The following is a 23,878-nucleotide window of genomic DNA, read 5'->3' as shown; positions in this document are numbered from 1 at the left end:
GTTCAGTGGGTAGATCGCTAAAAAGGTTGGTTTACTACCCTGTCCAATAAAAACGCGAACTGGGGCCATTAAAAACTTTGTTCTTTAAAATTTAGTCGGGAATTATTTTATTTATTAGATATTTTGGGATCAGAAAGAAGTCGCAGGGGCCGAGATTTGGCGAATAAGGAGGATGTTAATAGAATTTTTTGCCAGAAACTGGCGAACAATCAATGCTGAATGTGCAGGTGCATTGTCATGGTGAAGGATCCATCTATCATGTTCGGTTGAAATAGTGTGCACTGTTGGTTTTCCTAAATTCAGTTCATCAGCTACCATTCGGACAGTTTTTCGACGACCGGTATGGACAAGGGACCACACACGACCAATGTTGTCGTCAACAGGGGTGGGTGAAGGTCGTCCCGGCCTTGAATCATCAGTGGCACCTTGCTGACCATCGTTAAAACGCTTAATCCACTTGAAAACGGACGGTTTCTTCAGAGCAGTATCACCCTAAACATGTCAACATTTCAGTAATTTCTTGATAACTTTAACCTCTTTCGTCAAGAAACTTGACGTTGATTCGTTGCTCCGTGATTTCTTCAATTTTCATTTTCGACAAACAGTAAAAAAAGGACAACAGAAACTAACATAACTGGCACTATACGCACGGCTTGATGATGCGCCAAGCACAGACGGCTCATTGGTTCTCAGGCAACTAGCGCCGCTAGTGGGCGGGCCTATACTAGTACGCGTCATGGGCGCCAGAATGCACCAGTTCGCGTATTTATTGCACATGCCACGGAAATATATGCGTCATTGAGATATAGGTTCATGTAAATGAAATAAACATTTCGATCCCAGGAATGATTAACACATATGCACACTGAGAAACATTGCGGATTTCAGTTGAGTCATAATCTGGTTTTATTAAGCAAAAATATTTCTCCGCAAAATTTTGAATTTATTTGTTGAGAAATGGTTTTATTTTGAGAGTTGCTGATCTTATTTTAGGAGTTTTGAGTGCTGTCGTCTTTAGTTTCTAATCAAACGGTTTCAATAAAAAAGTAATTGTTTCTACAAAAAATTAACGTGCTTAAAAGGTTTACATAAGTGATGCGAAAAACAAAATTCGCACTTTTCCACAGATTTATTTGTAAAGTACAACACGTTTCAGTTCATCGAACCATCTTCAGGCAGAAGATGACTTCAGTCGCAAGGTGATGCGAATTTATTAATTATCGTATTTCCTGACCCATAAGATGACCCTGTTTTTTTCAGGAGAGACTAAACGAAAATTACTTGCCACTTGCCAGGTAGAAAAGATCAAATTATTTTTATGTTAAAACATTGTTTCCTACTACTGACGCAAAACAGTTATACTGTCGAAATCTGTAAGAACGGTAGCCATTTTATATAGGTGATGCTAGAAAAAATACGTAATGGTAATTTTTTTTTTCCCGGCGGATCGATTTATAAGTCGAAGTTATTACTCCCGTGTACCCCTACTGCATATACAGGGTTCGTCCGGAAAATAAGTGTACTGAGCTCAGGAAAAAAAATTTATTACACTTTTACATATCTTAAGCTAATATTCCTCAAAATAGGACCCTTGTGAGTCGATACACTTGTTCCAGCGGCGTTCCCATTCCTGGAACGCTCCCGCGAAGGCATCATCGGGAACCTCTCGAAGACACGTCGCCACGGCCTCTTTGACGGCGTCCAAAGTCCCGTATCGCGTTCCTTTCAAACTCCTCTTTATCTTCGGCAACAGAACAGTTCTCTAAAAAATGTGGATCATTTTTGCAGTGATCCGCTAGTTGTGTCGCGATTTCCAAACGATTGAGTCTTTGATCATCACTGAGCACTTTCGGCACCAACTTTGCACAAATTTTTCGCATCAGTAATTGCTCCCTAATAATCTCGTGCACTACTGTTTTTGGCACATTACACTGCTCTGCTATCATCCGACCACTAAGACGACGATCAGAGTTCAGTACATCGCGAACTTTTCGCACATTTTCGTCGGTGAGTGTCGTTGATGGGCGTCCAGGCCGTGGTTCGTCGTCGACCTCTTCTCTGCCCTCCACGAACATCTTGTGCCACCGAAAGATCATGTTTCTGGACATGGCTGACTCCCCGTAAGCCTGGTTAATCATACCGACAGTTTCGGTAGACGATTTCCCAAGCTTTACCGCAAATTTGATGGAATAACGCTGCTCCAAAAACTTCGGCATCGCGTTCCGTGACGTGGGTCGAGCGTGGAGGTTCGCGTTAACAGAGCTCCTCACTACACCACAGCTCAGAGCCGACTGCCTTTTTCAGCGTCGCTTGCCAACATACCCCCCTCCAATCGCAGCCCGTCAGAGCGGTGCTGGGCGCGCCTGGAGCGGCGCGCCCAGCCCATGAGTCAGTACACTTATTTTCCGGACGAACCCTGTAAGACGCATGTCTAAACTAAGAGTAAATTTCGTATTAAAATAAAGTGCATCTTGTAGAAATACGGCACTGAATCATGTGCCGTTTTTTGTCTCTTCCTTTCTTTAATTTTATGACATAGTTGGCTTGCAAAATATGTGATACCACGTAATCATTTTGCTTCATTGAAACCGAAATGATCGTCTGTGCGAATAATTTCCCGCTCGTCATTTCAATTCGACTCATCAATCTCAGAGGGTTGAGCGGGTTGGACCTTTGGTCTCCGCTCGGAGATAGTCCCAGGGTTTTGTGTTTTGGGCGATCCCTCTGAGAACAACCCCAGCGGAACAAGAGCATTGAGGATCATAAACAGGTGCGATTTTCTGGTCGCTGGAACTTAATAAGAATTCGAATGCTAAGGAGGGCGGGGAGTTGGCCTCTGACACCCTGAAACCGTGATTCCCACACGCGCGCCTTTCAAGGTTAACTCGCTGGAAGTACGTAGGTCGTCGTGACGTCCAAACCTTCCCCTCCCACTTGCTTTTCAAAGGCCGACCTTCTGGCGGGCGATCACTGTGATGCGATGCATATGGAAAACCTGCGGGACCTCGTCAAAATGAAATCAATATGACCTCACTCGGAAATAAACCCAAAAATCGATAATTCTCGGAGGAAATTTAGACTACGTTTTTGTTTATCGACGAAATCCAAGTATTTTGAATGGACGAGCTAACTTTATATCATTTCACAAAAAAGGTCTCTTGATAGTAATATTATTTCTGCCTACTTAAAAGATGGAATTAATTGAATTAAAAGTGCTCCACAGCCAACTTTGAAGTTTTTGCGTGACATACGCTTAATTGAAGAGAAATCGGAAAGGAAATTAATTATATAGCACGCTGAATTATTACTCTTGTATAAAATTCTTTGGGATATGGTTGCTTTCTTGAAGACAGTTATCTCTTACTTCGTTATCTCTGTCGCTCATACTGTGCCCTCTTGTAATCCCTCTCTTTTGTCAAGTACGCCCCTCGCTACCCCGGATAATATATATATATATATATATATATATATATATATATATATATATATATATATATATATATATATATATATATATATGTGTGTGTGTGTGTGTGTGTGTGTGTGTGTGTGTGTGTGTGTATAGATTTTTAAAACGTGGCTTCCGTCTCTGCAACAACACCCCATTGCAGCAGAAATACTTAGACCAGCTACAGGACTCTCTCAGAAAATGTGGGTACCCCGAAAAACTACTGAACAGTAACATTCTCAAACCGTCAACCCAATACACTCCTCTCCCCAAACCAAACCGCCCAAAATGCCCTAATCTTATCACCACTTTCTTCCCTGGAACACACAAAATTAAACATTTAATCCGTGACCTCTTCCCAATTATTAATAACACTCAGTCCACATCAATTTTCTTCCCACATTGTCCTTCCGTTTCGTTTAGACGCCCATTGAACATGCGACACATCTTCAAGTCCAAAAAACCAACTGCGAGCACCTCCGTCTCTTCCCCGCGCCTATCCGCCCCATGCAACCGCCCAAGCTGCAAATGCTGCCATCTTCTAAGACTCTCCCCCTCCCTTATTACCAACTCCCCACCCGACGCCACCTGCACCTCAAAAAGCATTGTATATCGCCTCTCCTGTAACCTCTGCCCTGCCTCCTACGTCGGCGAATGCACGGCCAAACTTTCCCTCCGAATGAATAACCACCGATATTCCACCAAATCACCCACTTTCCTTAATTATCCCATCCTTACCCACACTGCTTCTCACAGCCAATCTTTTCAAAACTCCTCCGTTTTGGTGATTGAAACCCTTCCCAAATCTGCAAGTATCATAGAGGTGAGAATCCGCGAGATGGCGCATATCTGGGTGTCCCAGTCATTTAAACCCCCCGGGCTGAACCACGCCCACTGAATGCATTCAATAGCTGCCTACATATCCCCTTGTTCATTTCCTATTGGTCCCTTACCTCTCCTTCCCTCACCTCTCCCGCGCACATGTCCTATACACTCTTCCCCGAGAACGCCATTCTGATGACGACGGTCGTGCCGTCGGAACGTCAAAACTACATATGTGAGTGTCCTTTCTCTGTGTTTCTAGGTTTGAAAAATCTACATCTATGCTTTTATATATTTGTGCGTCACCGAAGAGCGTTTCATTTAGATGAAATTTTAGTATATATATATATATATATATATATATATATATATATATATATATATATATATATAATAGAAAACACGTAAAAAAGACACGCATATTTCAAAAAGTTTAAGCTTTCGGCCTTCTTCAGGTCAGATTCTGAGTAAGTGCTTCTATATATACATATGCATACATGAAGTTGTTAGTGAATTTGTGACAATAATGAAATTGTAACAAAATAAAATAAAAGTTATCAACTTAAGAAAACGTAAAATCTTTCTAAATATGACGCACAAAAGCAACAAAAGGAATCTACAACAATTAATGATGGTTAAATTTTACAGTAAAAAGAATAACTAAATGAATTAAAAATAAACTATTTTCAACTGGATTTATATTCTCAACAAGATTTTACGAAATCAGTTGAACTCTAAAAAACAGATGAACATCGTTATCAGTTTTAAAATTATTATACTCCTATACTACTAAACTACTACTATTATGCTACTATAAAATTATTATTATTTTTCCAAATTGTGTTGGCAAGTTTATATTTTCTGATCACGGTGATGGCCAGGCCAGGATTTAAAAAAAATAAATACACATTTTAATTGATAATAAATCATTGACATATTTTCACAAAAAAAGAAAAATTCCAGGCGGAATAAAATATTCGAATGAGAATCAATAATGCAACAAATAATATTTAAAAATGAACATCATAATCATATCGTACATTCCACGTGACGACATTTCCGGGGCTTAAATTTGCATTTGCTTGCGCGGATTTAAAGTTCTTTGCGGAATTTATGCTCAGGAAACCTATGAAAATTTTGCCGTTAAATATCTTTTATTGTAGTAGCGAAATGAAGGAATACGAGTAATTTTTTTCTGAACTACATCTCAATGGAGGGAATGTGATAGTATTTCCACGACTAACATAGCTTCACAAGGATTCACTGGAAACATTTTTCTGTAAGCCGAGCCTCTTTCCGATTATGTGCCTTAATTTTGTCTCATTTGCGATTGTTTTGAAACTTAATTTGTCGACTAACAGGCGTCGGGTTTCTTCGAGTGACGCCATTTCCACTTGGCGCTCCTCTCTCGACTTCGCCCTCCCGCCTTGTCTCTCCCTTTTTCCGAACACTTTCCAAGCTCACTCAGGACAAACACAAACGCCACGGCTGCCAGGATTGAACACTCATAGATCATTAGGGACTAAAGTAAGGAAGATACACATTCCTTTTCCTCGCGATTTTGTTTGTTTCCTTGTTAGCGGTTTGTTATCTCGCCAAACTGCTTGGTTTTCGTGTGCTTCTCGACGGAACAATCGAATCGACAATGAATGGAAACGGCCAAATGAAACGCGTTGCGCGGGGACAATGATGGGATTTAAAAAAAATGGCGCAGCAACATTCGACACGTTTAGTCCCGGTATTTGCGGTCTCTCTTCAGGCGAGTTGGCAAGCGTCAGCGGGCGACACTTGACGTTGATTAATTCTCCTCGTCTCGACGTCATGATGAGCTTCGGCTCTATCCGTTGCCATTTCGTTTCCGGAGCCATTTGTTTGCACCCCACCCTGCGCCAAGTAGCTCGCCATCCCTCAAGTAGTGGTGCGAACGCCACCCGCGAGGGTATAATAAAAACGAGGAGGGCATGTACCTTAAGATATCCACACTACAATCATCACTGGTCATCAGTCCGAGTACCGATGTGTAGCAACTGCTTTCCAATCCGTGAGCCTGTCAATCTCATCCTTTCTCATAGTTATTCTCAATGAAATATTTTCCATTCCTTGCTCCTTCCGAGTAAAGTTTCATAGTAAAATTTTACATAGGAAGGATATCCTTTGGGGCATCTTTAGGCAAGTTCATCCTTCTTTGTCAATTTTCCCTCCCTTTTTTCCTACAATGCTATTCTTCAGTAAGAGGGTAAGTAATTGATCATAAACCGAGTCTCAGGAGTTTCATTGAACCTTGGGATGCATCTGTGTACACATAAATGCACAAGTAAATATGAAAGTTAGCGCAAAAAAACAAATCTCATCTAAGGATTGATCAAAATTTCGATGACACAACCGCCTTCTTCAATGGCTTCTGCTTCCTTTACTAACATTAGATCTGAGAAATGAGAAATACGATTGAAATTAGAGACTGAGTATCAGACCCGTTTGAAATCGAGAAGGACGTCGAGTGGATCGTATAGACTTCTTGTGTTCGAGGAAGAGAATATTTGAATGCTTTTTTGTGCGAAGTGTATATTTATACGTTGAGTATGCTTTGGTGTCAAGGGAAACTAAGAAAAGGTGGGTTGAGGCTTTAGAGATGTGACTGAGGAGGGGATTGAAGGTCGAAAATCAGTTAGAATTATTGTGTATGAAATTACGATGTTTTGGACAAGATCAAGGATACAAGAACACCTCTGGAGGCGATAAAGATAAGCCAACTGGTTTTGGACTAAAAGGAGACTGTTTGGTAATGAATGTATCGTTTTTGAGGTCATGTTTGATGGAGAGAAGTAAAGGGACAAAGAAAGAACAAAGATACAACAGCGACTTGAGAAGGGGACTGCACTGCGTATAGAGACAGAGGTAGAGCAGACGGCAACGGAATGAAAAGTGGCAGACGGTTGCCAAACCTCCTTTTACAAGCAGTTGACCTCTGATAATGGGATAGATATACCCATGCCTATAGGTATACACCTATAGGCATGAAGATAAACCTATAAATATAACATGAAGAAAATTAAATAAGGGTCAGTGGTCGAATTAGGAAAGATAATCTGAGAATAAGACGAGGGAAAGACACACCGAAACCAGCGGAAGAGTTTTGCTATTTAGGCAGGAAGATTCCTTAGCGATGGAAGAAGTAGAGGATATACTCGTCGACAACCGTTTAAGATAGATTTTGAGTGGAAACAAACTGAAAATCGCTCCATTTCTTAGTCCCGCCTAGTAAGACACAAACTGACACCTCGCAACCATGAACATCAAATTTTTCTTCAATTACGAATACTTTCTACCTCCATTCAATTAATCTTATATGCCCCTCCTTTCCAATATCTCTTCCTCACTTGCCTTACGTTCTTCCCTCTCTATCGTAATCTATCATAATACGCCCTTCATTCATTTCTCTTGTCTTCTTATGATTTCTCCAGACAACCCCTTCTCCTATCCAACCATACCCAGCACCTCTTCATTTGTTTTATTTTCTGTCCACTTCACCTTCTCTATCCTTCTCCACACCCACATTTTTAAAACCTCCAATCTTCCTCTGCTCCTCCTGCTTCAGTGACCATAATTCTGGGCTACGCAAAACCGCGTTTCACATCAAATGTCTCTGAAGTCCTTAAATAAAGTATACGTGCAGGGAAACAAGGCAGTGGGATGGCAGGGATGGACTGCGAGAATCAGATGGTTGAAAATTCCTCTGCAAAGGTTCTACGATGGACCGATTAGATTGACAGATTAGAGCAGCTATCGACTTGTCCTATAAAGTTTTACCCACGATTTAAAATATATATAAATATATCGATGATTTAGAAGTACTCACGAGAGCAATATAATATCTGCACGGCATAATAGAACACTAAAATATATAACACGTAAAAGGACACTCACATTTCTGAAATTTTAAGCTTAAACTTTCTGAAATGTGTCTTCCATATAGTATGTAATAATATAAATATTATATACATATGGTAGAACCTTGGACTACTGATAGGAGGGCCGGGGTTCGATTCCTGGGCAAGCCTCTCTGGGTAACCTCATCTCCACTCAAGCTATGTGATTTTTTGGGTATCAGATCTTCCTGGGAAACCATAACCGGCACAGGGAAAGGAACTGGCCCCCCGATGTGTGAATGTCACACGCCGTATAGGGCTTAGTACTGGGCGAACTCTACCATCACCCACCAAACCGACCTTCGGGTTGATTACTGTGTTTATGGTTTATATTATATACATTTATGTATATATATATATATATATATATATATATATATATATATATATATATATATATATATATATATATATGTATGTATATATGTATGAATATATATATATATGTATGTATGTGTATATATATATGAATATATATATATATATATATATATATATATATATATAAATGTACAGCAATTCCATTTTTGAGTTGTGAGTTGGGAATCCTTCCTTCCTCATAATTTTTTCGAGATTAACTAACCAGTTTCCTCCGCGACCCCACTTGTGTTGGTTTCGTCGCTCATGTTTCCCCGCCGTTATTCGCGCGAAAGATATTTGAGGAATGGAATCCTGGAGCACCGCCAGTTACATAAAATGATGAAGATCGAATAGAAGGACGGGAATGTCAAATTAAGAAGAGCCCCGAGAATGGTGGATGATTAAGGAGGTCTTGAGGAAGCTCCTCTCTGAAGATGTTGGACGAAACAATTGGTTGAATTCTGAGGCACAACAGATGGCTCGAGGCGGCAGATTCTGGGAAGAAGGAGTTTGATGGGTAAGAGAGAGATGGGAGGGGGGGTGTGATGGCGCCCATGGGGAGAGATCAAGCGAATGGTGGATGCAGACGAACGAACGAAAAGGCGATCGAGCGAGAAGGGGAGGGATGGAGGCGAGAGCCGTATCCCTTTCCTCAAAACGGAGGAACAAATCAGTTAATTTCCTCATCTCATTCGGATTTTTTTTCCTTCCAGAACCGAATTTTCATTCCATTTTTTTATAAATCCTAACCAATTAACGCGATTTATTATTCTAATCATTTCCGAGAAAGCAATCGGAGGAAACAGATTCGTAAATCGTTGTTCCCTCCACGTTGGGAGTTTTTGAAAAAAGAGAGAGGACTATTTTTTTATTTTCCGTCGTGAAGAACATAAGGCAGTTCCCACGATGTTTTAAAAGATAATAATTTGTCAGGGGATTCTTCAAAACAAAACCTACCTTTTAAAACTGGTGGGATACCTTCTGATTGAATTTCCGAAAAATATATCGTTGGTTGAGCCATCGATCATCGGACACCCCCGTCCACGTGATGCTAAACTGAGTGCCCTGGTGCGGGTGCGGCCAATGAAAAAGTCTGTCTGAATGCGGTGTGGTGGGGGAGGGAGGGAGAGGGGGGAGGGGCTGGGGAGCCGAGACGACCTTGAGGGAGTCGAGTTTGATACGTGGGGCGTGTTTCATCGCGACTTTGGAGCGCCTGGAGGGTTTGGCTAGGGGGGAAGGGGGTTTGAAAGGAGGTGGAAGGTAGCGTCGGAGAGGGGATTATTCCGAGTAGAAGAGCAGCAGACTGCTGAGGGCGCGGGTGGAGCGGGAGTAAAGGGAGGGAAGAGGAAGGGTTAGCAGGGGTTTTGGGAGGCGAATGGATTGCGAAAAAAGAGGAGAGGTACGAGGGTGCGGGAGAGGGTAATTTGCGAGGGGAAGGGTGTCGGAGGAGGAGGATTCGGTGAGGAGATTAAGAGAAATAAGGTGGAAATGTGAGAGAGAAATAGATGAAGGTGGAAAGGCGAAAGAGGGAGATAATCACAGATCCTGACTGGTTCGCGACGATTTTAATTGGATCTGTGACAATCGTCCTCCAAAATATAATTCGTCCCAGGGTTGCATTCCCCGAAAAGCAGTTAGCTAACCTTGAATAGATGGCTGTAGGGAAACTCTTTAATAAAGGGGCTTAATTCTTGGGCAAAAGATTTAGGCTATTGTGACGGAGAGGGGATCTCCGACGAGTTGCCATGCTGAGGCACGATTTGGCCGGAAGCGAATATCGGAATGGGCTCGACGGGTGGGGTGTGGGAGGGGGGGCGAAGGTTCTAAGTCCGTGAGGATCGATGACTTGACTAAACCCATTCGTTCTATTTTCTATCGTTCGTAGATAGTAGAAAGGAGAACGACTAGAATATGCCGTATATATATGAACACGCATGAATATAAGTGCCAACTCTAGCAAATAAATGTGTAGAAACTCACGAGCGCACCGCTGATCATTTATTCCTCTGTCGTATCATCAGCCCAATACTCTCTTTTTACGGGGACTGTCCAGAAAGTAACTTACGTTTCGACCTAGCGTGGCGGTGGGTGAGACTAAAGTCACCATCTTGTTGTCAAAACTTCCCTACACTCAGTACGTAACCTGCTATGGTGAGGTGCAGACTGTGGTATTTCTACTTTACTCACATTGCGAACTGTTAAAATGTGCGCTACAATAGAATCAATCCCGTACGTTGTGAAGTGTGATTAGGTTTGTACTGACAAAAAACCACGAGCCAATTGTAGTTCATATGCAACTTTGTGAGGAAGTGTGCGGAGTTGGAATGATGAGCAAAGGTGGAGTGAGGCAGTGGTGAATTCGGTTTAAAAATGGCCACAGCATCAGTGTTCACGAAGAGAACAGCAGTGGTTGGCCTAGCCTTATAACAGGTGTACTCACAACAGTTGTTGGACATCATGGACATTTGTCCGTTCACTCTTAAACTAACGACACCATGTAAAACAGCACAAATTTTCCGATGAATGACGGCAGCTTTGAAGTTTATTGTCATTAAAAACCTTATCCCTAAACGTATTTTATATTTGGCGGGATTCCCAATTGTATTGTTCATTTTGACTTGCTACTCTAAACAAAAGACAAGTGGCATGGCCTTCCGAACACTGTTGCAGGTATATTTGAGGCATATTGCCCTAGTGTGTGTGTGTGTGTTTCAATACAGCAAACATTCGCCCCCCCCCACTTCTTCGCTCGCTACACGTAAACGTAAGTTACTTTCTGGACAGCCCTCGTATATAAAACACTCTCGACTGATGTGCCACCGATCCCTGTTCTACATATAACTCGAGAATAGTTACATATCTTATTCCAGCACATTATATCGGATTGAAGAGCAAGAATCGTCTCCAAAGAAATTTTCTCAGGCATTAAACCACCATTACGCAATAAAAATTTTGTTTTCCACGAATACAACAACAAATCGGTTTACCTCGTGAGACTTACATTTTGTAAAAAATAATTAAATAAATAGAATAAAAATAAAGTAAATCATTTTTTAACTTAACCTATAGTATAATAATAACCTATGGGCTAATAGGATATACATATAATGGGCTGGTATCGGTGCCTAAGATTCTTTCCCTAAGTACCTGCGTTAGGTCATAAAAGAGACTTCATAGTCTCAATTTCGCCCTGAAATAAAAACGACTATCTATCTATCTAAGTAACAAGGGTTACCTCGGAACCTTTCCCTAGATACCGAGAGACACCTATTATCATTGCCATTGTACTGGTTCAGAGCTACCGGTACCTAGTTTTCTTGCTCTAATTACTGACCATTGAAATCTTTTATAATATGTTGAATAGCCGTGGTAATACCGGAATTTGGACTGGAGAAACAGCTACGAATGATTCCCTAAGTATTGTTACTGAGAGACCGTCATCTAAGGACTCAAAGAGAACCCAGTTGGTAAGGAAACTAGGGTTTTCTTGCGCTTTTTTGGGTGTTTTCGACTTCATTTACTTGATATAAGGACCCTTAATCTATTGGAGGGAAAGAGGGAAGAAACTTGAGCCCACTAAGGAGGCAGTGTTCCCCTCTCCCACTACCCCCCCCCCCGTCCGGCGCGTCGGGGGCGGGCGATAAGCGCTCTCACGCGATAGCCGCGACCCCGCACACACGGTCGCGCTTCCGGGCCCCCGCCTCACCATCTCGCCCTCCTTCCCCCCCCCCCATCCCAAAATAACGGCCCACGATATCCTTATTGCCCTCGAGGATTCCTATTAGCGAGCGATGTCTCCGGGCGCCTCTGTTTCCCATCCATCGCGGAGTCGCGTGTCGGAATTTCCAGGGCTGGAACATGGAATTCGGGTCAGGTTCGAAGGTCGCGCACGTCATATGGCTCGGCTAATTTGTTTGGCACGCGGAATGGATGACGGACGCATCCAATCAAAACCGGCACCCTCTCTATGACGTTATGTTTTGCGCGCCGTAGAGCCACTCTCGATTTTGACGGGGTTTATTTCTACGCACGTTTTGGAACGCAGCCGCGGAGATTTGTTCTATCATCAAGATTTTTCATTTCAATATTCCCAAAACGATTGGTACGGCCAGTTGACTGCTTTCCCTGGCATCTTTTCCATACATATTTTTCAGTACATAATTCTAATGTTTCTGTCACTGATAACGATCAATACTTTTGAATGATCGACATTATATTTATCCTCTGCTCTTTATTAGTGAACGCTTGAAATATAGAGTTATGAGATGAGAATAAATGAGTAAAAACATAGGTAATGAGATTCTCCTAGGCTAAGATAAACATTAAACATTGAAGACATAAACTGAAACTGTTAGAACAGTTCATTATATAAGGAAGTGCTTTAGAACAATTTGGACGAAGTAGTAAGAATATTGAAAGCAGAACTGCATTAGGTGTAGAAGCTTTTGCAAAGAGGAGGTCGGGTTTGATGACTGGGACAATAAGTTAAGATTCAAAGAAAAATTATCTGCTAAAATTTTAATATGGAGTGTTAATTACAAACAGTTCGGGAACTTGGTCACTGATGCAAGAAACAAGCTCAGACCGGAGTCTTAGCTTGAGATGTGTATTTGAAGAGAATGGAAAAAGTAAACAATGGACGGGAAGAAAAACAAACTACAAACGGTGTGGTAAAAGGAAGAGGAAAGGTTTGTGGTGGGAAATCCGGAGAAGGCAGAACGATTGGATTCAGGTGAATTTTAGAGGCAATATTGGGAGAACGTCATTCTGCTTTCCTCTTCAATCTACGTATCCGTCCTTCCTCTCTATCATGAATGTTCTCACTCCTTATGGAACGTGAGTGAATGACAAGAGCCATTTCAAGGAAAATTTGTCGTTTTGCGAGCGTGAAATTTGTATGTTAAAACAAGAAGCAAACGAAAAAGTTCCAGGCATGTTGGGAGAGGAGAGAAGGTCGTTGGGATGAATTCAATTACGTTGAATACATATTGAGTGATAGTGGAATGTCCAATACAATACATACACCGTGATATGCGAAGTGGATTATTATTGATAAATTAGGTAGGAGAGGGTGAAAGGACAGGCATCTTGGATTGAATTAAGAAAGGAAAGGAGAGAGAATACGAGAACGGTCCAGAAAGTAACTTACGTTTTGAAATAATATATGAAGCTGAGCACAACACAAAGTTTTATTGTATATATTTCAAAGGCACATTCTTAAACTATTTTTGTACACATTGGCCCTTCAAATTTAAACATTTATTATAGCGATACATAAGCTTTTCAATTCCGCATCAGAAGAATTCTACCGCCTCAAATGTTAACCAATTTTTTACACCAGCATGCAATTCTGCGTCACTGTCAAAACAGTGTTGCAAGCCACGTTAGACATCTAGCGAGAGATTTGTTATTTTAAATCGGCGATTTTCACGGATTCTTTGTCTGATTTTCATCGTTAGTTTATCTGTCACAAGGCCAGGCCGACCACTGCGGAACATTGGTGCTGTGGCCATTTTTTAAACTGAGAATGCACCACTGTCTCACTTCACCTTCACTCATTATTTCGTCTCCGTACACTTCACAAAGCTGCCTATGAATTTCGATTGGCTTGTGATTTTTTTGTCAGTAAAACATTAAATCACAGCTCGCACTCCACAACTCGCGGGATATTCTAATGCAGCGCACATTTTAACAGTTTGCAATGTGAACAAAGTAGAAAACCCATAATCTTGCCTGCCCTTAGTGTAGGCACCACTATAGTATATAGGTTTAGACACCAAGGTAGTGACTCTAGTCTTATCTACAGCCACGCTAGGCCGAAACGTGAGCTATTTTCTTGACAGCGTTCTTGGTAGTATACTATATGTAGTTGATAAAAGTTTTATGAAATCCATGTTTTGGGATTTTGATTAAGTGCCATGCTAGATTCCTGGTTTAGGGAAATATAGATAGCAGTGCCTAGTTGGTGGATTCATGAAAAATCTACCTCGACTTGTTGGTCACTCGTAATGAATAGAATGAACTCGAGTAATAATTTTTAAACATCCAGGATTAGGAATTCACTCTTATTTGATCCTCTTTTGAGTGGACTATGTCTGGCAATCGGTTTGGTTTGAAATTTTTATTCAGTTACCATAAGAAACTTTGTATGGGGTTAGTTCTTCTTGCAAATGGCTAGAAATTCCGTGATGCATCACTGTTGTCGTGTCAATCCTTCTCTTCCGCGCGTGACATTTGTTGAAGAAAAAATGAACGCGCCGATTAAAATCATGACTCATATTACGTGGAATTATTTCTGCATTTCAAATCTCAGAATAAAAAGCTATGATACGAACCTAATGCCTGATATACGTATATACAGTAGTCGTAGTAAGTATATACCTGTAGTCGTCAATTGCCTTTCGCGTAAAAGTTTCCTTTTTATCAGAAGTACAACGAATCCAATGCGATGCATTACGTGATCAAATACTACTAATAAGGAAACACATGACGGGGATGAACTAATCAAATATGTATTTATGGCTTCTTTATTTTAAGAATATTTTCTGATTTGTTTTCCACCCGAATAAAAAATGCTTTGCCTCAGGAACGAGATAGTATGTGTCTTATTGCTTTAGTCTCGATAAACCACAGGTGCGGAAATTGATATTTCATATTTTTGATATTTTAGCACCCTGCAATTCACTGTTAGGGTGTGTGGCAGGGGGTGAATACACACCAGACTAACTATGACCGGAATATGACCATACCGCGGTCGGACAATGTCATTCCAATCCCTTATCTTTCGTGAATAAAATTACTTTCAAAATCTATCTGTTCTATACTTAATCTCTCTGATTTTATTGGCATGATCTCTACTACCATAGTACGATGAGGGTAATTATCCATTAATAATACTGGATAAGAGGTTGGGTGGAAAATCAACGGCATTTGGGTCAAATTATTTGTAACTCAGGAATATTTGTGGTCTTTATCGAGCTTTGGAATCTGAACTGTGTAAATTTGGAGAAATACAGGTACATACCCGTACATTATAAGAGAATCTCACAACTATCCAGTAATTAGCATGCCCTCAAGAGCTTGAGGACTTTGCGAGATAATCTTAGTGGCGATAAATACTTCTAAAGACGCCTCGGAGTGAATGCCTATCCCATTAGACCCGCCGAAGATGTGAGCACGGGTGTGTGTGTGCGTGCATTCCTGGCGCCCAACCGTGCCTACCCTTGGCCGGGCGAAGACATAAAAATGTTCTCTTTATCCTATATGGCTGCGTACCTGTTCTTCGACCTGAAGACGCCGGATGAAACTTCGGCGAAACTGTTGTCGGCTTCAAACAACAACGCGGTGAAAACCCGGACATGCAGAATTCTCTTTATCCTGTTGATGCGACAATTGGTGGCGCGCACACGTGTAGTAAGTTGCATACCTAGAGTTTGAAAGGTAATCGATTTTGGGGCGAGAGTGAATTTTTTTTTTAGTTTTGTGCATGGCTATTTCGTGGCATCAAACCCAAAAGGAGTTTGCGGTAGTGTTTCCCAATCTTTCCCTTTTGTCACGCCCCTGATCGACGACTCCAAGATTTCTGATGCCTCTTCAAGCCGACAAAAAGCTGAAAGTTTCGAAATACATCTACATCTACACAATACCCTGCAAGCTGCCTCAAGGGCGCGTGGCGGGGAGTGTTAGGTCACCACCCGTAAACTAGAGTAGAACCACATGCAAAGTCAAATCATGTTACCTCTACACAAATAATAGTTTGTTCATGCACTTGACAAACCTTAAACACACGAAAGAAAGTTCTTACATGCAATAATTTTTAATAGCAGGATACGTATATTCAAATCATGCTGTAGAACTGTTAAAAAGATGGGTCTATTAAATGAGAAGAATAACATGCAGGAAGAAGCATGCAGGATATCGAAAAATATATACATTGCCAATTCTAATTATCTCCTACGCTCTCTATTGCTGTCACGTCTATTATGATCTCTAATGGTTCTAGGAAAAAACGACATTTTGAATCTATCCGTTCTACAATAAGTCTCCCTGATTTTACGTTGGTGATCTGATTTACCATAGTAATTGGGGGCCTGTAATATGTCCCTCACATCCCCAGATAAGTGACCTGCCTCAAATTTACGCAGTAAATTCAACCTGTATTTAAGCCCAAGGACAACTAGTGGCTCCCATCCTAATTCTTCCAATACTGTCATGACACTGTTACCTTGTTGATGACAACTTTTCACAAACCTAGCTGCTCTTCGTTGCACTCGATCTAGTTCCAAAATTAAGCCTGCTTCATGAGGATCCCTTACACTTGCAGCATACTGAAGAAGTGGTAACAAAATGCATGTATAGTACTTGTAGTATAACATAAATAGAATCGTATTTGCATAGTTTCAGGCGTAATTTGCTGGAATATGAATTTAAAGGATCTGTTCGAAAAATGGATGGAATGAATTTTCCCTCTGGAATGATGATTAATGAGGGGAAAATGATGACTCCTGTGCCCCAGGGGCGGACAGTGAACGACAAGTTTTACATGAAAGTCCTCGGAAAGGCTACGGAAAAGAGTGCAACGCGTCAGCAGGAAGGAGATCTTTAGCAATTGGAGGCTGCACCACAACAAAGCCACGCCATCCCAAGCCGCCTTCCTCGTGTCGTGGCCCGGTGGGCAACGCTGCCTCAGCCGCCCTACTACAGCCCCGGTGCAGCACCGCTGAACTCGTTTTTGTTACCAAGAATAAAAAAGGGCTTGAAAGGCAACCATTTTGGAACGCTGTATTATCGAGGGGCCGTGACGAGATGCCTGAACACGTGGTTCCCGTCGACGCATCGTGACGTCTTCCAGGAAGCGTACCCGTGACAGGCAGAGGCGCTGACATCGGTGTTTCGATGCTCAATGGTGATATTTTGGAGAATTTCAGTGATTTGTACTTTGACCTGCAATTAATAAAATTTCCCATATTAATTCTACTTCATTTTGGTACAGGCTCTGAATTAATTACCAAATAAATGTTTTTCCACCATTTTGTTTGATAGTTGAAAATTGCCACTGTATGGTAGTTACCTGTGAAATACGCATTGGGTCACTAAACGGAAACGTAGCCTAGGTAAAAACTATCTTTAATCTGACTTTCATCAACTAATGTACATTTTATCGGCAATGGTTATTTTTTTACTTTGTCCGAGGGTTAGATAGCGAGAAGGTAACGGAACTAAAATCATTTTTTAATTGTTCCTCCCCAAAATACGTACGTCGAAATTAAGCCCTGGAAGACTTCCTCCGCCTGGCCTTGGGAAGCACTGGTCCAGAAAGACGAGGGTGCTCTTAGAATTGTGGCGTGCAGAAGTCACGCAACGTGTTGGGATCATGCGGAATTGTTTCGAATTCTCCACTTGTGACAGGTGAAAAAAAGTACCAATTAGTGATGCAATTTTGCTAGTCAGCTCACTGAAAGGCAGGTAACTGTAAATTTGGCAATATTGATTTGGAATCGAAAAACTCTAGGAGAGTCACATTTACAGTCATATTAGTCACAGTTATCAATACTAACGATACCCAAGATAAGATAGGGCAATGAAAGTTAAAAATCGCTTCACTTTTTTTTATGACGGTGGCGTCTTTCGTCAAAATGCCGGCCATTTTGGTAACTAAGTGGCATATGGCGGTGTGTTCAAACTATGATTTGATTAAAATTTTTTATTTTCATATGTTGCCTTGATTTTTTATTGAAAGAGGTATAGTCAGCAAGAAATTTCAAGTGAGAATTATTTTCTTTCGATCACGTCACGCTATAAAAAATCTTTAAATATCTTGTATACTAGTTAGATTAACAGGCGTTTGTTGAAAATTATTTAAGTAGAAAAAAAAACAGAAGTAAATATGCTGCATTGAACTGCAATACAAAACCGCTACAGAAACATTTTAATTGAATAAAATATTTGAAGTAGTTATTAATTTGCAAAAAAATATACAATTTTGTGCCATGGACGTGAATAACACGATTATACAGGGTTCGTCCGGAAAATAAGTGTACTGACTCATGGGCTGGGCGCGCCGCTCCAGGCGCGCCCAGCACCGCTCTGACGGGCTGCGATTGGAGGGGGGTATGTTGGCAAGCGACGCTGAAAAAGGCAGTCGGCTCTGAGCTGTGGTGTAGTGAGGAGCTCTGTTAACGCGAACCTCCACGCTCGACCCACGTCACGGAACGCGATGCCGAAGTTTTTGGAGCAGCGTTATTCCATCAAATTTGCGGTAAAGCTTGGGAAATCGTCTACCGAAACTGACGATATGATTAACCAGGCTTACGGGGAGTCAGCCATGTCCAGAAACATGATCTTTCGGTGGCACAAGATGTTCGTGGAGGGCAGAGAAGAGGTCGACGACGAGTCTTCGAGAGGTTCCCGATGATGCCTTCGCGGGAGCGTTCCAGAAATGGGAACGCCGCTGGAACAAGTGTATCGACTCACAAGGGTCCTATTTTGAGGAATATTAGCTTAAGATATGTAAAAGTGTAATAAATTTTTTTTCCTGAGCTCAGTACACTTATTTTCCGGCGAACCCTGTATTTGTCATTAATTGCCACATTCTCAATAACTCTCATACCAAAGGGCACATTTCTTGTTCATATGGTATAGCAGTGCCATTATGATATGATAACCACAACTTATTCTTAGCAACATGGATTTAAAAGAAAAAAATTATTGAAATATAGCGCTTTGTTGGAGTCTGATTAAATTGGTCGCATACGCATGGCAACGCTTTCGCACTGTTTTGGTGACGCAATGGCGATTGCAACTCCCCAAAAATATTTCGATATTTTTCGTTAACTTCAGATAAATGACGAAAATCGCCCACCACCCATTACAACAACAAAACGAACAAGTCCGGTTGCCAAGTTTGTCTTTCATCCGAATCTTTCTGAAAACGAATCAAATGCACCAAACATAAACTCAAGTTCCTCTCCTCTCCCTTACAGCCCGGAGGCAGACTATACGACAGCTTCAGCGTGTTCTGCCCCGTCTCGCGGCTGGACAGCCTCCAGTTGCTCGCCGAGGAGGACCAGCTGGTGGACTGGAGCCGGCCCCTCTTCCTCAACTTCACGCACTCGAGCATCGTCGAGAGGATCGAGGAGTACTGCGGTCACCGCCTCGGGTGCGTAGAGAAGATCCGAGGTGACATCTACGTGTGCGAGCGGGGCCTGGCGCGGGGGCGGCAGGAGAGGCGGCTGCAGCGACGGAGGAACAGGACCGCCAGCGGGGACAGCGCCGACCGTCGGAAGGCCTCCGTCGCAGACAAGGTGGGTGGGCGTGGCACTCGGGCTACTCGCGATCTCACCGAGTTAAGAAGGGTAGAGTGTGCTCCCATTCAGGGCACTAACCCATGTTTACACACAATCGTTTATATACTACATTTCAAAGGTACATTCTTAGACTTTTTCCACATAGTCACCATTCAATTTGAGGAATTTATCATAACGATACACAAGTTTTTCAATTCGGTCTCTAGGGAAATGAACCGCCTTACATTTTAACCACATGTTTACACCAGCATGCAATTCTGCGTCTCTTTCAAAGCGCTGAGTTACAAGTCACGTCTAGCTAGAGATCCGTAATCGTAAATCGGCGATTTTCACTAATTTATTTTTCGATTTTTCAGTTTATCTGTCACAAGACTAGGCGGACCACTGCGGTCCTCGTCGTGAACATTGGTGCTGTGGGCATTTTAAAACTGAATGGACCACTGCTTCACTCCGCCTTCAATCATTATTCCGTCTTCGTACACATTTCACAAAGTTGCCACATGAATTTCAATTGGGTTGTGGTTTTTTGCCTGCAAAAACCTCATCACTGATCATTGCTAACAACTCTTGGGATTTTCTATTGCAGCGCACATTTTAACAGTTCGCAATTTAAGCAAACTAGAAGAACCATAGTCGACGCACTACCACATAAGGATGCGTACTGAGTGTAGGGACGTTTAGGCACCAAGATGGTGGCTCTAGTCCTACCCACTGTCACGCTAGACCGAAACGTAAGTTACTTTCTGGTCAGCCTTCCAACGATCACCAGGCAACTGAGTCATCTCTGAAACTATCATTTATTTGTCAAGGTGAAAGATTTCCAGACTCATGATATCATAAGTATACCGACCTAACAAAATTTAGCGTTCCGCCAGGGTTGCTGAAGATAAATTGTAATTAATCAGGTGTAATCGTGGTGATGACAAGTTATAATGTTTATAATAATGATGATATTAACATCAATGAATAAATAAACTTGGCATTTTTTCATATAAAGATTTAAATATAATACTACCGGTTTCGACGCATAGGCGACATCATGAGAGGTAATGAATGTTCACCAAGTAGAACTTCAAACCATCAAATTCATAATATTAACATATTTATTCATTCCATTGGTCAATACACACATGGTACTTTTCAAAGAGTACATTCATCAGCATCGATAAAACATCAAAAAATTAACAGTGTACAAAAATTGCAAAACATAAGACTATTCACAATTCAATTTGAACAGTTCTCTCCTTGAAGAAGTCGCTTAAATTGTGAAAGCAATTTAAACAACTTCAATTTGGGCTTCAATCAGGAAGAACTCAAACATATCAACCACTTTCGATTACTCAGTATGTAGTTTTGAGGTCCCCTCTAAGACTATACAATAGGCATAATACAAAATTCTGGGTGTATCATGACTCAATGCCAAAGCCTTGATTTTATTGGGGTACAACTATTACAGGTCCTTCTCAATAATCCTTGAGCTAATTAGTTAAAGACTGGTAATTGCGTAATGAGTTACTTCTGCTGGCAGCTGCTTCAAGATTAATTTTGGAATGGGATGCTTTAAGAAGAGGACTGAGTAAAGGGACCTCCAGCCCAGCAGTATACATTTGAAGATGCCTTCATCCTCAGCATCTTTGCTGTCACTGCTGTCAGTATCCACAAGGGATTTGGAAGTGATTAATCCACCTATAGTTGAACTGTTACATTATCTACAAAGTACAACAGGAAGCAAATTAATATCTTAGCTTGTTTCACCTTCCCTGCTGAAAACTGAACAGTTCCTCTTATGTGCTGAATGTATTCAATCTATGTTCATGGGCTGTTTTTTGAAAGGGACAGGAACACCTTTCAAAACATTTATTGCAATGAAGGTTACATTTTCTGCACAAGCCTTGAATATTTGAGAGAGAGTAATGTTTCGAAGATGGTATTCAAGAACAGATCAGTTGCCCTCCAGGAACAATTGAGGATCTAACCAAGCGTATTAGACATTAATAAATAATAATAATAATACTATTTTATTGTCCACTGACCATACATATCATAGAGGTACAGGAGTCATGAAATACAATGAATAGTATAAAATACAGATACAATTTGACGCTATGTTCATGCTTAGAAAAAGCATATACATTAAAGTGTGTATTAAAAACACAATATATTAATACTGTTTGTCATTTAAAAATGTATTCCTGAGTTTCAAATTGATATTGCACAATTTATCACTTGTTTTTTCAATGAGTGTGGTTATATGTTACGAATTCTTACACCCATTGTCATTGGGCAATTGAATCAAATTGCTGATTCATTGTAACTTGTGAGAATGTTGTGATGAATTCTAGTTGAATAAGACTGAATATTGCTATTAGCATGAAAGATATGGGCAGTATTTTTGATGAAGACAGGCATAGCAAATATATGCATAGGTTGATTAGTAAGATCATTTAATTTTTTGAATAAGGGCTTACATGGTGTCCTATAAGCAGCACCAAGAACACATCTAAAAACCTTTTTAAGTTAATAAAACTTTGTGCAAAATGGACACAGATGATCCCCAGAACACTATTCCCCCAAAATAAATCAGAATAATACAAAAGTTTTAATACCTCTAAGAGACACTGTGCTTTGCAGGAACTGAGTGGTGTACGTAGTAGCATTGTGAAGTTTAATAGTAGCAGTGTGGAGTTTAGAACACAGTTTACTAGCATGAATATTCCACTCACCAGTTTGTTGAACATGTAGACCATAGTGTTGAATGCGCAAATAATTTTTAGTTAAATTTTTTCCTTGAAAAGTTCTTAATAGTTAAAAGTCAAATGTTATATTTGCAGAAATAATATTATCCCTAGTGGTAACTGGCACTGCTACAAAATTTCTGCTCTCAATTTGTTCCAGTTTCTTCCATGACTTAGTTGGCTAAAATAATTATATATATATATATATATATATATATATATATATATATATATATATATATATATATATATATATATATATATAATTGCAGTACTGGTGGGGGAGTTGACTGACTTTCTACCATCTTTCATTCATGTCTTTCACCAGCATGATGCTCTAAAGTTTTAAGAATCACACAAGTTCACTAGCATTCATTTATCAGCCTGATTAATCTAGCTACCAAGGTTTATTCCCCTCTTTGCCTCTCCTCAATTGTAATCTGTGTTGCTTTGCATCAACTTATCAGCATCTTGCTCAAATTCCAACGACTCATACTTTATTTGTTAGTAATGGCAATAATACTCTTCATTTATTGAGACTGAAAATGTACTGAATTTTTCAAATTTCATTGTAAAACTGAAAAAAATTCCTTATTTTAAAAATTATGCCCCTATCACTAGTCTCTTGAACTTTGCTACGAACAATGCTACACTGTTAGCAATTTTCAACGCTTCACTTTTTTGACACATGGTTTCAAGTGTGATGATAAAGTAATGTGTCAATCTTGTTCACATTGAATGAAGAGTTGGTTTAATGATGGGGTAATATTCTGATTTGCTATTAATTATTAAAATTTAGCTCATCTCTAATACTTTCGATTCATAAAAAAGTCTAAAAAATATTCCCTGTCAAAGAGTGAAAGTATCTAAAATTTATAAGTGGCAGGCAGCCCTGATGAACGATGGTAAAAATTGCAGAAACCTGAGGAAAGTATTAATGTCAAAAAGTAAACTGTTTTAGTCACTCTTAAGTGTTGCACCAGACCAAATGATTCTTCCTTCATCCTCTGATGTTTCACTGGAATATATTTTGTTCTGAAAATAGGTTGACTTTTAGCACTCCATTCTACCCTTGTAAATGCTTACCCTTTTGAATTCTGCGATGGCTCTTCAGTCTTCTTTTCCCTTTTTGTTTTTATTAATTTCATGTAATTACAATATTCATAATAATAATTTGTTCACCACTTTGTCGAAACAGGTAACAATGTCAGAAACATACTTTGATATTCATAATTAAGTTAAAGTGAAACGTTCCAACGTTTTAAACCATTCATCAGAGGA

General features: G+C 40.5%; 1 protein-coding gene across 1 annotated transcript in view; it reads left to right on the top strand.

Moving 5' to 3' along the window:
• Positions 1-23,878, top strand: part of LOC139693767 (uncharacterized) — a 425,657-nt gene that overhangs the window by 391,832 nt on the left and 9,947 nt on the right. Inside the window, exon 3 of the mRNA XM_071592039.1 lies at positions 19,539-19,859. Coding sequence (XP_071448140.1) covers positions 19,539-19,859 — 321 coding nt within the window. The remainder of the gene's footprint in view (positions 1-19,538; positions 19,860-23,878) is intronic.

This window comes from Hetaerina americana, unplaced genomic scaffold, assembly GCF_022747635.1.
Source record: "Hetaerina americana unplaced genomic scaffold, ioHetAmer1.1.p SCAF_5, whole genome shotgun sequence".
Taxonomy (NCBI): Eukaryota; Metazoa; Arthropoda; class Insecta; order Odonata; family Calopterygidae; genus Hetaerina; species Hetaerina americana.
This window is presented reverse-complemented; position numbering and strand designations above follow the sequence as displayed.